Source organism: Carlito syrichta, unplaced genomic scaffold, assembly GCF_000164805.1.
Source record: "Carlito syrichta isolate Samal-C Ts95f unplaced genomic scaffold, Tarsius_syrichta-2.0.1 Scaffold65443, whole genome shotgun sequence".
Lineage (NCBI taxonomy): Eukaryota > Metazoa > Chordata > Mammalia > Primates > Tarsiidae > Carlito > Carlito syrichta.
Genome location: NW_007009539.1, coordinates 188,113 through 203,181, shown reverse-complemented (window position 1 = coordinate 203,181; position 15,069 = coordinate 188,113). Strand labels below are relative to the sequence as shown.

General features: G+C 38.4%; 1 protein-coding gene across 1 annotated transcript in view; it reads right to left on the bottom strand.

Annotated features, from left to right (window-relative positions):
• The window catches only part of ROS1 (ROS proto-oncogene 1, receptor tyrosine kinase), a gene marked incomplete at its 3' end in the record, with an annotated part of 84,201 nt that overhangs the window by 7,564 nt on the left and 61,568 nt on the right, over window positions 1–15,069 (bottom strand). Inside the window, 3 exon segments of the mRNA XM_008051461.1 lie at window positions 2,928–3,107; window positions 5,980–6,266; window positions 7,175–7,380. Of these exon segments, the coding sequence (XP_008049652.1) occupies window positions 2,928–3,107; window positions 5,980–6,266; window positions 7,175–7,380 (673 nt within the window).

Here is a 15,069-nt window from a genome sequence, read left to right as displayed (position 1 = left end):
TAAAGATGAGGTCTCGCCAAGTTGCCCAGGCGAGTCTCGAACCCGCGGGCTCAGGCAATCAATCCACTCACCTCAGCCTCCCAAAGGCGCGGGATTCAGGCTGAGCCACCGAGCCCAGCTAGGCCCATACACTTAAGGATCATTATGTCTTCTAGGAGAATCAACTCCTTTACTATTGGGTAATTTACCTCTTTATCTTTTATAACTTTCCTTGCTCTGACATCTGTGCTGTCTGAAGTTAATATAGCTGCTCCTTCTTCCTTTTGATTAGTGGTAGCATGATATATCTTTTTCTACCGCTTTACTTTTGATGTATATATGTCCATATATTTAAAGTGGTTTTCTTTTTAGGACTTGTTTCTTGAACATTCTGACAAATGCTTTCTTTTAGTTGGTATATAGAGCACTGATGTTTAAAGTGACTATTGATACAGTTGAATTAATATTTGCCATATTTGTTACTGTTTTCTATTTATTGCCTTTGTTCTTTTTCCTATTTTTGTCCTTTACTCTTTTCCCCCCCCTTTTGTGGTTTTAATTGAGCATTTTATATTATTCTATCTTCTTTCCTTTCTTAGAAATCAGTTGCCGGGCTCGGTGGCTCAGCCTGTAATCCCACGCCTTTGGGAGGCTAAGGTGAATGGATTGCCTGAGCCCGCGGGTTCGAGACCCGCCTGGGCAGCGAGACCTCATCTCTACAATAAATCAAAAAATCAGCTGGGCATGGTAGCGCGCGCCTGTAATTCCGGCTACTCGGAAGACTGAGGCAGAAGGATCGCCGGAGCCCAGCAGGTCAAGGCTGCGGTGGGCGGGAGCGGCCACTGCCCTCCAGTCTGGGCGACAGAGTGAGACTCCAACTCAAAAAAAAAAAAAGAAATCAGTTATGCTTTTCTTTTTAACATTTTTAGTGATTTGCCCTAGAATTTGCAAGATATATTTATAAATAATCCTAAATTCGCTTACAAATGACACTACTGTTTCACAAGTAACGTGAGTACCTTAAACAAAATAATTTCTCTCTTCTGTCCCTTGTAACATTGTGTCATGTTTTTTATTATGGATAAGCACATATATATATTTATATACACACATAAGCATACACAATTTGTTATTGCTATTATTATTATTTTGATCAAACGGTTATCTGTAAGGTCAATTAAGAGTAAGAAAAATAAAAATTTTTATTTTACCTTGACTTATTCCTTTTCTATTGTTCTTTCTTGCTTTATGTATAGCTGAATCATGTAGATATGACACTCACTAAAAGAGTCTTTACCTCTGGACTGTGAACTTCACAAGTTTTTCTCAGTACCCCACCCTGCTTAGGTGAAACGGGAAGGCTAGTGTGGGTTGCAGTTGGGTATTTCTCTGCCCAGGTCAGTTAGGCTGTAATAAAACCCCAGTAGGTCTGACTCTGGTTAAATAATTTCTCTTGAGGGCAGACCTTGTAAAAAGAACTGAATGCCCTGGTGCATTTCAGTATGGTTCCTTTTGGCCTCCACTTGCTGGAAGCACGAGGAACTTTTCCAAAATATTCACTGTGAGAAACAGGTAAAGCTCCCAGAGGCAAAACTCTCAAAAGTGTGGGGGTACCCCTATGACGGGGCCCTCTGGCACTACAGTTCTGAGTTGCCCACACTGAGACTAGAGAACTGCATCAATTATAGCTTAGACTTTTTTCTGCCTCCACCACTGGTTCGCACTAAAGTTTCATTTCATGGGTTTGGCTCTGGTAAGTTGTCATTTGCTATACACATCTGTCTGTCCTTCCAGTGTAGGGGGCAGCAGTTTGCCTTGCAACCTCACTTCTTTTTTTTTCCACTTCTCTTTTAAATCCAAGAGGAGTTGTTGAGTTTTCAGTTTGCTCAGCTTTTTCCTTTTTATCAGGACAGAGTGGCAACCTTCAATCTTCCTATATGCCAGATCAGAAACCAGAAGTCACATAGACTTTTAAAATATCTTAAATTTCTCAAAGTGGAAAACAAATTACTTACACAAATATTAAGAGTACTTATACATTCTTACATTTTTCAATCTGCATATTTTGTAAATGAATACATTTAAACAAAAGGAGTTTGTTTCATTCATTTCTGTCTCTCTACAAGAGAGATATACTTAATTTAGAGTGGCACCTGCTTCTTAATGGCAAAAGAGAGCTTGATAAGAGTTCAATGAGGCAACGCAATACTGTTTTTGTTTTTGCTTATGTGTGGCTTTTAGATTTCAAAAAAATTTATTAGGAGAATAATATTAAGTAGAAAATATATAGTCAGTTCTGCTATAGTGTGATACATGCCTTTCTATAAATCATTGCATTATACAAAAATCACACAATAAAATTACCAGCACTTACAAGGAAAGTAGGATGAGGGGTACAATATAAAGCTTCAGCAGTAACACATTTTTAAAAAGATAGAAACAATAAAACGGTAGCACAGATTTACACATGTTAAATGGTACTTCATAACATTATAATAATATTACATATTAATACATAATGCTTTAATCCCTAATACTACATTAGTACTACAAGAAATATGATCTGCTACTTTGAAAAAGAGCTGAGGTTTTACACAATGCTTTTTGACACCCTTGGAAGGCCTAAAATATCATCAAAGAAGAAAAAAGACAGAAAGAAGAGACATTACAGGACTGAGAAGAGAAAAAGGACAGGCAGAGAGAATAACAGGACACAGCTTCCTATGTCTGAAGTTGCCAACACAGCCCTAACTGTGTATACACACAGAGGTCATGTGTGGTCCAGCGCAAATAGCAGCCATAGTGCACACTGAAGGCTGACAGAGTTTGGGACAGGGCTGAGAGCACAACAAAGGAGTTGCAAGGACAACCTCGGAAAAGGAGATGTCATGAGGCTTTTCTGACCCTAAACTGGGAAAACAACCTGATTATGAATGTGACTTTATTACCTGGAAAAGGCTGCATAACTGAACTGTAAGCCAAGATATGCTTACTCCTTCGGGCCTTTAATTGGGAGAACACATCCCCATTTCTTTTCTTTGCTTGATAAATCTGTGTGTTGTCCTCTGCTGTGATGATCCAATATATAAATTCCCCATCCACAGTTAAGCTAATAAGTGTTTTTCCTGCTGCTTAAAAACATAAAGAACATAAAACAATGAACAAAATACATATCTTAAATTTTCTACTCCAAACAACCTGTGAAATCTTTTTTCTACATTCTAACTGCTAAATTTTGAATCTTTCTATGATTCAATAAAAAATAATTTTCTTTCATGTCATTTGGTTAGAAGTTTGAGAGGTATTTTCTCATTTTAGCACTATGTCAAGACAGTGAAATAAATACTATTATTACGTCTTGTTTTGTAGAAGGGTAAATTGAGACTTGAAAGAGTTAAATAATCTGCTCAAAGTCACAAAGTTTAAAGAGCAGAGCCAAGACTTAAAACCCACCTATGTGACTCCATATCAAATGATACCAATTTGAGAGAGGTATTAGATGAAGGCATAGAGCTCAATGCCTTGCTCAAAACTTTTATCAATGGTTTAGAATAAATGTATAATAAACATATGTGTCAAGTTTGCAGATAATACAATGATTATCAGTGTCACTAGCAGGTTCAGTTACAGCTTGAAATTAAAAGCTATCACATTAGAACTAGGGAATAGATTGAAATTTGATAGGAACAAACATAAAATCCTAAATTCAAGTTTAAAACCACAAATGAACAAATGAAAGATATCTGGCTTAATAATAACTAATGTGAAAAAGACTATGAGTTTTCAAATGGCAAGCAACCCAAATACCTGATGCCATTTTCAACTACAATAGAAAGAAGACCTAGGTAATCAGAATTCCCCTTCACGAACCAGAACACATTGAAAGTACTGAGTGTCATTACAAGGACAACATTAAGAGGTTATTTACCAGCTAGAGTGAAATCACAGGAGGGTGACTAGGGCAGAGAAAGATATAGATGCCATATCACCTGAAGAGTAGTTATAGATACTTGAATTTTTCCTCTAAAAAAATTCGTAATGCTTAGAATGGGCTATGACAGCTATCTTTGCATAGTTGAATGACTATTATGTGGAAAGTGATTAATTTATTCTTTGTCAACTTAGAGGTCAGAACTAAGACCCATGAATGGGAAAAATGGAGAGAAGACTATGACTAAATATAAGGAAAAAATACAATTTTCAGAATTATCCAAAAAATTAATCAGACTTCCTTTTAAAGTAGCAATTTTTATAAACAGGTGTTTAAGCAAAACTATGTTTGAAGAAAGCATTTCTTGAAACATCTTGACAGCTAAATGATCTCTAAAGGATTTGTCATTTTCTAATTTTAGGATTTCAATTACAGATTTATGAGACTGACCAGCTTTATATTTATGTGACAGTGGCTCGCTAGGTAATTCTTGTGTGTTGCATATTAAAGAAAAAAATATTCTGATATTTATTAAAATAGTAAGAAATACTTTAGACTAGTGCAATATTGAAATAGGGGTGATAGAGGTAGTACAACACAACAAAAATCGTTGGAAATGTATAGACAACAAACTGAGTGAGGGAGTCAGTGGATGGACAATTACTAAGAGAAAACATCAGGACAGACGGATCCTTGTTCAACTAACCTAACAGAATTCTTGCTAAAGGCAGGCCGAGGGCCATCAGGGGTGGAGATGAAGAACTTGATCAGGTATCAAGGGTGGAAGTTTCTCTCTGAATTGACTTTATACGATTCTTGCTTAAACTGGACTCAGCAAGGATAGACACAGGAAGACCAAGGCTGAGGCCTAGTCAAGAAGAGGACTCAGAGAATCATAACTAAAGTTTGGTCAAGTAAAGAGTCTTTGTCACTGATTTAACAAAACAAACAGGCAATTTACCTAAGAGGAGAACTTCAAACCATTATCTCTACCATTAAGCTAATTGAGGGTATATAGGAATTGGTCCTAAAAGGATCTGGGTGACATGTCAACAAAACTATATGTGCAACTTTAACACGTACATACATGTGTGCACACACATACTTGTACGACTTTCTGTTCTGAAGCTTCACTATGTAATCCAGTACTAATCAATAAAACTTTCAACGATGATAGAAATGTTTTGTATTTATATTGTCCCTCCAACAGTAGCTATTAGCTATCATAGGATTTTGATTTATTAGTACCTACCTCATTGAGGTATTATGAAGATTAAATACAATCTGCATTTGGTAGCATACTTAGAATATAAAAAGCACATTAAATTGTAGCCTTATTATTAATTCATTTTTTAAAAAATAGATTTACATCTACCAAAAAGATATTTGCATGAATATATTTATTGGAGCACTATTCACAACAGCAAAAAAACATGGAACTAACCCAGATGCCTATCAGAAGTGGACTAGATAAAGAAAATGCGATACATACAAATGATGGAATACTGCACAGCCATAAAGGAGAACAAAATCATGAACTTTGCAGCCATATGGATGCAGCTGGCAACCATCATTCTAAGTGAATTGTCCAGAAACAAAAAACTGAATACCACATGTTCTCACTCATAAACGAGTGAGATATTGGGTATGCAAGCAAAAAGGTGGGAAAACATGATGCTGGGTACTGATAAAGGAGGGAGGAAGGGAGGAGGATGAGGGACACACAACCACTCATTGGGTAACATGTCCTCTACCAGGGGGAGAGAGGACTAGCTAGAAAGTCAAACCTCACCTTCACACAATTCACATATAGCAAATCCTCACATGTACCCCACGACGCTAAAATTAAAAATAAAAACCCCCACAGATTTAGAAAATTATATGAATGCTTACATATAATTTTCCTAGAAATAACTTGATTTGAATTCTACAAGAACACTTGACATGGTCCAGTGTAAATCCCACATACATACGCTTTTGAGTACATGGGTAATGCAAGCCCTTTTTGATGGAATGCGGGGGAGCTGCTGTTTTTAATGAAGAGCTGTATATACACACCAGCCTCTTACCAAACATAGCAGGCACCATGATAACTCTCCAACACTGACAACCTTCCAAGTCCACTGCCCAAATCTCTTGTGCTTTGGCAAAGTAGATTAGTGGTTTCTTCAGGTCAGAGGTATCGATAGCCATTACTCCACTTAACTCGGATTCAGTCACATTACAAGAACATTGATTCCTTCCATTTTGTTGGTTTGTGGCTGTGGGCTGCAGAATGCGGTGCAAGGTGTGATTTGTAATACTGTAGTAGAACATCTGATAGCCAAAATCGGAAACTTCTGTCCAATACAAGCGACTATAGAGGGGGGGAAAAGAAAGGTCCCTCCAACTTAATGAGTATATATCACTTTAAATATTGGTTTCCATTGTAGATTAACCATTCTTAATGATTGGGGGAACAAATGCAGCCTTGGGAGGCAGCATGTTCAAGTGTCCAATAACTTTCTTCTGAGATAGGAAGTTAGAAGAAGTCTAACTTGCAGCAGTTCCAATGATTTCTTGGTAAATGTGTTTACATCTAAAGCCTTGGGCTATAATGGCCTCAGGCATTGTATTAATGGCTATAAGTGTGGAATACATTTGCATACTTCCATCAATAGCCATCTCTGTTTCCCTCATCTCAAGTTTGTTTTCGCTTCTTGGTACCAGCTAACAATCTAGTTTCAAAATAACATATTTCCATGCTTATGACACAAACTGTAACATAGGTTTCCAGCCTGGGAAGTTGCCACTCGGGTGCTGAATGGGGATCTTAAAACTCTTCTTATGAGGATATAAGTTAAACTAAGATGGATGAGCCCGGAATAACTTTTGCTGTGCAAGACATGCTGCCCATCTGTTTCTGCTCATCTCCTGGCACTGTCTCAGTCCCTGTCTTGTCCTTACCAACTGGTATTACCACATTTGCATAGTATAAAAATCTGCTATTGTTTCCTGCTGGCAATTAGTCTAAGTTTATGATAGTCAAATTGTCATTATGGATTAACTTTGCATATTTGTGTCTGTGGGCTCACAATTTATATGCAAAATTACTTCCTATAAGATAGAAGCAACTCTAATACCTGTTTCCTCTTTATAAAATGGGTGAACCAAGAACACTTAAGCACCTTACTTTCCCAGACTGATTTCTAATATTAAGTCAAAGATATTATATTAAATATGTCCATGGCATCAAAATATGAAGAGATGCTCATACTTACATACCTTAAAAGAGGATATACAGAAAAAGAAATTATTGTTGAATTCCTGTTGCAAATCTTCAGTTTTCTGGGATATGTTGCCTTGTGTTCAAGATCAACATCAAATATTTGCATTCCATTTTGTGATACTCTGAGTGCAAAGTAGAGGTGCCTTGCAATCCAGTCAATTGTAATAACTGTGATTTCAGAAAACTTTGCATCTCGGAAAAGCTTAACAATAGGAAGAGAACACAGCCAAGTAGATAGTGGTTTTCTAAATATTTAAAGATATTTCTATAATCACCCGTATCACGTATTAAGCTTCTCCTTTGTAATCCAAAGCCTCAATACTTCTGGACTATATATCATCATAGCATGGGTCCTCCTCTCACACTGTATATTTTCTCCAGATAATTTTAACTACTGTGGCTTCAACCATAATCCATAAACCAGTGCTGCATATCCACCTCTTCAAGCAAGATCCTTCACTGAGTTATTCAAATATCAAACTGTTTACTGAGCCACTCCATATGAATAACACCAGAAAACACAATTCCTCACCCACCCCAAAATCTCTTTTCCTCTTGCATCCTATATTTTTATGGATTTTCAACATTCACCCAAGGAACCCATTCCAGCAAATGTGGAAATGTAGTTCCTCCTTCACTTCTTCCTTACATTATTACCCTCAGCAAACTAGTCCCATTTTAAATGTCCAATTTGTCATTTTCTTTCTCACCTCACTGCCCATGACCTTGCTCAGGCCATAACATTTTCTGCCTAAGTCATTATTCATAATGTTGACAGAAAGATCTTTTTTTTTAAAAAAAAAACAAACTTGGCTACCATGGAGCAGCAGAGCAGCACCACTCTCAACAAGCAAGACAGAGTAGAGACCAAGCTGCTGATAGACGGAGACACCCTGAAAACCTTTGGATGGGTGAAGCACCTTGCACCCAGCAAAGGTCTCTTTGAACACATAGAGACCAGAAAACAATGGCAGATGCAAGAATCTGGATCCCCATCCCCTGTCATTTGCCAGACTCACACAGGAAATTAAGCCTTGCTGGTGAATGAGAGTGAGTGAATATATCTAAGAAGCTTCACCCCCTTCCAGCCTTGTGTGAGTCATGCAGGAGGAGTCCTGATAAGGGCAGTGGTGGGCAGCTGAACCCCAAGAAGAAGAGGGAGAAAAAAGAAAAACCCCATATTGGGTCAGCAGCTGTGAGCACAGCTCCGGCCAGCTCCCAGGCAGGGAAAGCCAATCTGCAGAGTGAAGCTTACTGGTGCCTGGCCCATCTTCCCAGTCAGATCAGGAAGAATCACTTCCAAGCCCTGTGTGTCTGCAGGGTAGATCCCCTCCTCCCTACCCCGTGGCTGGGAAATCATTCTTTTTTAAGAGCAGAATATGAACTCGAACAGGGAGGGAGCAACACGAAAGACACCTGAACAGCTTTCTCAGTGGGAAGGTTCTAGGCCACAACCTGCAGACAGCAGATGGGGAGCCCAACCCCCATCCACTCTCTGTGGCGTGCTAGCAGCAGGAGTTGCTAGAGTTGAGAAACCCTGCCACAGGGTGGAGCAAGGAGCAGAAGTGAATGCCCCCTCTCTCTCACTGAGTGACCAACACTGAACCACAGAAAGGGCCCTAGAACAGAGGGTCAGTGACTAGTTTCAGAGCAACATAACCAGAAGGAATTATGGACAGGGAAGAAAGACCTGTCACAAATGAGGAAAAATAGATGAAAAAATATAGGCAACCCTCTAAGTACTCACAAGACAGCACCCCAAAAAACAACTATCAGAGCACAAACAATGGAAACTCCTCAAATGTCCTGCCCCAGATGACAGTCACAGAAATCAGAGACTGGATAGCTAAAATGAACAGAGAGAACCAGGAGAAACTAAAAGCAAAACTTACCAAAGTCATACAGAAAGTAAAAGCAGAGTTGACCAATTTCAGAAAAGCCTGTTCTGAAATAATGGAAATGAAATACTCTATCCTGGAAATCAAAAACAAAGTAAGAAGCATAGGGAGCAGGATCAACCAAGCATGGGAAAGAACCTCAGAGCTTAAAGACCAAAATATGGAAATAAGCCAGTCTGTCAAAAACATGGGGGAAAAAAAATCCCAAAAAGTAGTAAAGCCTCTGAGAGATGTGGGACCATGTCAAGAAGCCAAATCTATGCCTGACTGGTATCCCTGAAGCAGAAAGGGAAACTGGGAACACCACTGAACAAACATTCCATGAGATCATCTAAGAAAATGTCCCACATCTCACTAGAGAGGCAGCCATTCAAGCACAAGAGATTCAGAGACACCCCCCCACACACACAAGATATTACATGAGAAGACCAAAACCAAGACACATAGTAATCTGCTTCCAAAGTAAGTAAGCGTGAAAGAAAAAATCCTAAGAACAGTAAGAGAGAAATGTCAAACTAACTACCAAGGATTACCCATCAGAATCACTCCAGACTTATCTGCAGAAACATCGTAATACCGAAGGAATTAGAGTTCAATCTTTAACGTTCTTAAAGATAAGCAATTCCAATCAAGAATTTCCTACTGCCAAGCTAAACTTCATCAGTAATAGAGAAATTCATTACTTCTCAGACATCCAATCCCTAAGAGATTATGCCACCTCCAGTCCTTCAGGAGGTGCTTAAAAAGGTATTGAACATAAAAAAAAAGAACAGGGTCATATCCATTGCAAAACTACTGGCAAACATGGAGTTAACAGAGCATACGGAGCACTCACAAAAATGAAAATACATATATAAATACAAAAGTAAAAAGAAAACAAAGCAATCCCTAAAGAGCCCTATGACAGGGATAAAAACTCACATTTTAATAATCAGTTTGAACATGGATGGACTATGTGTGCCCCTGAAGAGATACAGAGTGGCAAACTGGAAAAGAAGCATGATCTAATAGTCTGCTGCCTCCAGTAAACTCATTTTACTGCAAAGGACACCCGTAGGCTCAAAGTTGAGCGTTGGAAAGTGGGAAAGTGATCTATCAGGCAAATGGAAAACAGAAGAAAGCAGGATTTTGATTAGACAATGCAAACTTCAAACCATCAAAAGTTAAAAAGAACACAGAAGGATACTACATAATGATAAAAGGCTCAATCCACCAGCAAGAAATGTCCATCTTAAACATATATGTACCCAACACAGGAACATAAGGTTTTATAAAACAACTACTAAGTAAGCAAAAAGAGGACATTGACTCTCACACAATCATAGTTAGAGACTCAAATACCCCATTAACAGCTAAATTGATAAATCATCAAGGCAAAAAAACCAACAAGGAGATCTGGCACCTTAAACTGACAATCAATCAAGTGGATTTAACAGGCATCTACAGAACACTCTACCCAACATCTACACAATGTACATGGAAATACTCTATGTACGTGGAAATATTCCAAGATTGATCACATTCTCAGACATAAATCAAGAGTGAACAAATTCCAAAGATCAAAATAATACTATGCATCTTCTCAGATCACAGTGGAATAAGAATAAATATTGCTACCAACAAGCTCCTCCAAAGCACACAAAGACATGGACAGTAAACAACATGCTGCTGATTGACTTCTGGGTCAACAAAGAAATAAAACGATTCTTGGAAACAAGTGAAAACAAAGACATCTTATCAGAATCTCTGGAATGCCACAAAAGCAGTGTTAAGAGGAAAAATCATAGCATTGCACGCACACACATCAAGAAAACAGAAAGATCGCATGTAAACAGCCTGACATCACACCTAAGGGAGCAGGAAAGGCAGGATCATCTAAATCCTAACTTCAGCAGAAGAATTCAGATCACCAAGATAAAAATCACAATTACAGGATATAGAAGACAAAAATATCACAGAAGGGATCAATAAGACAAAAAGCTGGCTATTTGAAATGATAAATAAGATTGACAGACCCCAGGGAAGCTTAGCTAAAAAAAGAGAGGGAAATTACAATTAAACACAACTAGAAACACAAAAGACAAAGTCACAACTGACCCTGAAGAAATTCAGAAGATTATCAGAGATTACTATGAACACCTATATGCAAATAAACTAGAAAACCTAAAGGAAATGGAGGACGCTCTGATACCACACAACTTCCCAAGGTTGAAACAAGAAGAAATTGAAACTCTAAACAGACCAGTAACAATCCAGAAAATCAACTCAGTCATAAGAAATCTTCCCACCAAAAAACAGCCCCAGATCAAAATGGCTTTCCTGCTGAATTCTACAAAACATACAAGAAGACGCTGATACCAATCTTATCAAAAGTATTCCAGGCAATTGAGAATGATGAAGTTTGTCCCAACTCATTTTATGCTGAGTTTGATACCCAAACTCAGCAAAGACTCAACAAGGAAAGAGAATTACAGGCCAATATCCTGGATGAACATAGTCACAAAAATTCTCAACGAAATTCTAGCAAATAGGATCCAACAACACATCTCAAGGATCACCCACCATGACTAGGTGGGCTTTATTCCTGGGATGCATGGCTGGTTCAACATTCATAAGGCCATAAAAATAATTCAGCACATTAACAGATGTAAAACCAAGAACCACATGATTATATTATCAGATGCAGAAAAAGCATTTCACAAAATCCAGCATCCCTTCTTGATTAAAAAAACTCTTAAGCACCTAGGCATAGAAGGAAGATTCCTTAAAACAGCAAGAGCCATCTATGATAAACCCACAGCCAACATTTTGTTCAATGGGCAGAAGCTGGAAGCATTTCCCATAAGAATGGAACAAGACAAGGAAGCCCACCCTCACCCTTCCTGTTCAACATAGTACTGGAAGTCCTAACGAGAGCAATCAGGCAAGAGAAAGAAATCGGGAGTATCCGAATAGGAAAAGAGTAAGTTAAGCTATCCTTCTTTGTGAATGATATGATTCTATACTTCGAAAACCCCAGGGAATGTGTCAAAAGCCTTCTCGAACAGATAAATAACTTTGGTAAGGTCTCAAGTTATAAAATCAGTGTATAAAAGGTAGTCATATTTCTACACACCAGCAACAAGCAGGTAGAGAACCAAATAAAAAGCACAATCCCATTTGCAACAGCCACACCACACACAGACACACACACACACACACACACATACACACACAAACTGAAATACCTTGGCATTTACCTAATCAGAGAAGTGAAAGACTTTTACAACAAGAACTACAAAATGCTGTTTGAATAAATCAAGGATGACAGAATCCATGTTCGTGTATTGGAAGAATCAATATTGTCAATATGTCCATTCTACCAAAGGCAATCTACAGATTCAATTCAATTCCCATCAAATTACCTTCATCAGTTTTTTCAGAACTGGAAATGACAATACAGAAATTTATATGGGAAGATTAAAGTAAGATCCCCATCTAGCACCATACACAAAAAACAGTTCTAAATGGATCAAAGACCTAAATGTAAAACCTCAAACTATAGGAATCTTAGAAAATGCAGGATACTCCTTTATGGAAATGGGAACTAGCAATCAATTCCTGATCAAAACCCCAAGTTCCCATGTCATAAGAGATAAGATAGACAAGTGGGGCCTCATCAAACCGACAAACTTCTGCAAAGCCAAAGAAATCATCAAGAGAGCAGGGAGATAGCCCACAGACTGGGAAAAAAATATTTGCTGAGCTGGGCTCGGTGGCTCAGCCTGTAATCCCGTGCCTTTGGGAGGCTGAGGTGAGTGGATTGCCTGAGCACGTGAGTTCGAGACCCCCTGGGCAGCAAGACCTCATCTCTACAATAAATCAAAAAATCAGCCGGGCGTGGTAGCGCGCGCCTGTAATTCCGGCTACTTGGAAGGCTGAAGCGGAAGGATCGCCGGAGCCCAGCAGGTCGAGGTTGCGGTGGCTGGGAGCAGCCACTGCACTCCAATCTGGGTGAAAGTGAGACTCCAACTCAAAAAAAAAAAAAATTTGCCAACTGTATGTCTGACAAAGGCCTAACATCTAGGATCTACAAGTAACTCAAGCGTGCCAAAAAGAAAAAAAACAAACAGCCCCATTACAAAGTGGCAAAAGATATGAATAGACAGTTCTCAAAAGAAAATATATGAGCAGCTAACAGATACATGAAAAAATGCTCAGCCTCACTAATCATCAAAGAAATGCAAATTAAAACCACACTGAGATACCACTTAACTCCAGTCAAGATGGCCATCATCAATAACTCAAAAAACAACAGATGCTGGAGAGGATGCAGCGAAAAGAGAACCCTTCTACACTGTTTGTTGATGGGAGTGTAAACTAGTATAGCCTCTGTGGAAAACAGTGTGGCAATTCCTAAAAGATCTAAAAATCAACCTTCCATACGACCCACAATCCCCCTACTGGGAATATTCCCGGAAAAACTCAAATCACTCTATAAAACAGATACCTGCACATGTATGTTTATCGCAGCATTGTTCACAGTAGCAAGAGCCTGGAACTAGCCGTGCTGCCCATCAAAAGAGGACTGGATTTTTAAAATGTGTTACATATACACAATGGAATATTATGCAGTCATAAAGAAGTACAAAATCATGAACTTCATGGCAAGCTAGATGGAGTTAGAAACTATAACACTGAGTGGTCTTTCACAGAATAAAAGAACTGAGTATCACATGTTCTCACGCATAAGCAGACCTTAAACAATTATTATAATACTATAAGAAAAGAATTGACAGTAGTGGAAAACTGCCGGGAGCAGGGTGGGGAAGTGGGATTAGCAGTAGTGGGAATCTGCCAGTAGAAAAGGGGGCATACCTCATCAACAAGGATACCTACATAATGGACATTTGTATACTTAACCCTAAATTGTACCCCACATCTTTAAAATTAAAAATTAAAAGTTAAAAATATTAATATGGAAACAGAAAAAGAGCATGACTAGACAAAACAATCCTCAGCAAAAGCGGGAGGTATCACATTTCCAGACTTTAAACTTTATTACAAAGCTATAGTAACTAAAACAGTCTGGTATTGGTACAGAATAGACACATAGACCAAGGGAACAGGACAGAGATTCCAGAAGCAAAATCATGGTTTCTCAACCAATTCATCTTCAACAAAGACACCAATAACAATCACTGGTGGAAAGAGACCATATTTAGCAAACGGTGCTGGAAAAACTGGCTGACCACATGCAGAAGAACAAAATTGGACCCCTACCTATCATTATATGCAAAAACCAACTTAAAATGGATCAAAGACCTAAACATAAAATCTAGAAGAAAACATAGGAAACACCCTTATGCACATCCGAATAGGCAACCAATTCTTGAGCAGGTCCCCAAAAGTGAATGCTATAAAAGCTAAGATAGACAATGGGGACTCATCAAACAGGAAAGCTTTTGCACAGCAAAATAAATCAATAAAAGAGTAAAGAGACAACCTATAGAATGGGAAAAAATATTTGCAAATTATTTATCTGACAAAGTACTAACATCCAGGATCTACAAGGAACTCAAGCAAAGTGAAAGGAAGAAAACAAACTCCATCAAAAAGTAGGTAAAGGACATGAACAGACCCTTCTCAAAAGACAACAGAGGAACAGACAACACACACATGAAAGAATGCTCAGCCTCACTAATCATCAGAGACATGCAAATCAAAACCGCAATGAGATACCACGTAACTTCAGTAAGGATGGCTATCATTAATAAGTCAAAAAACAACAAATGCTGACATGGGTGCAGAGAAAAGGGAACATTTCTACACTGTTGGTGGGAGTGCAAGCTAGCTCACCTCTGTGGAAAGCAGTGTGGTGATTCGTAAAAGACTTAAAAATTGATCTTCCATATGAGGTCTGACAATTAAATTTGTGAACTTGCCACCATGCACTTACGTTGGCAGCACTGTACAAACAACTCCATAAGGTTTCATAACCTTAGAATATCAGT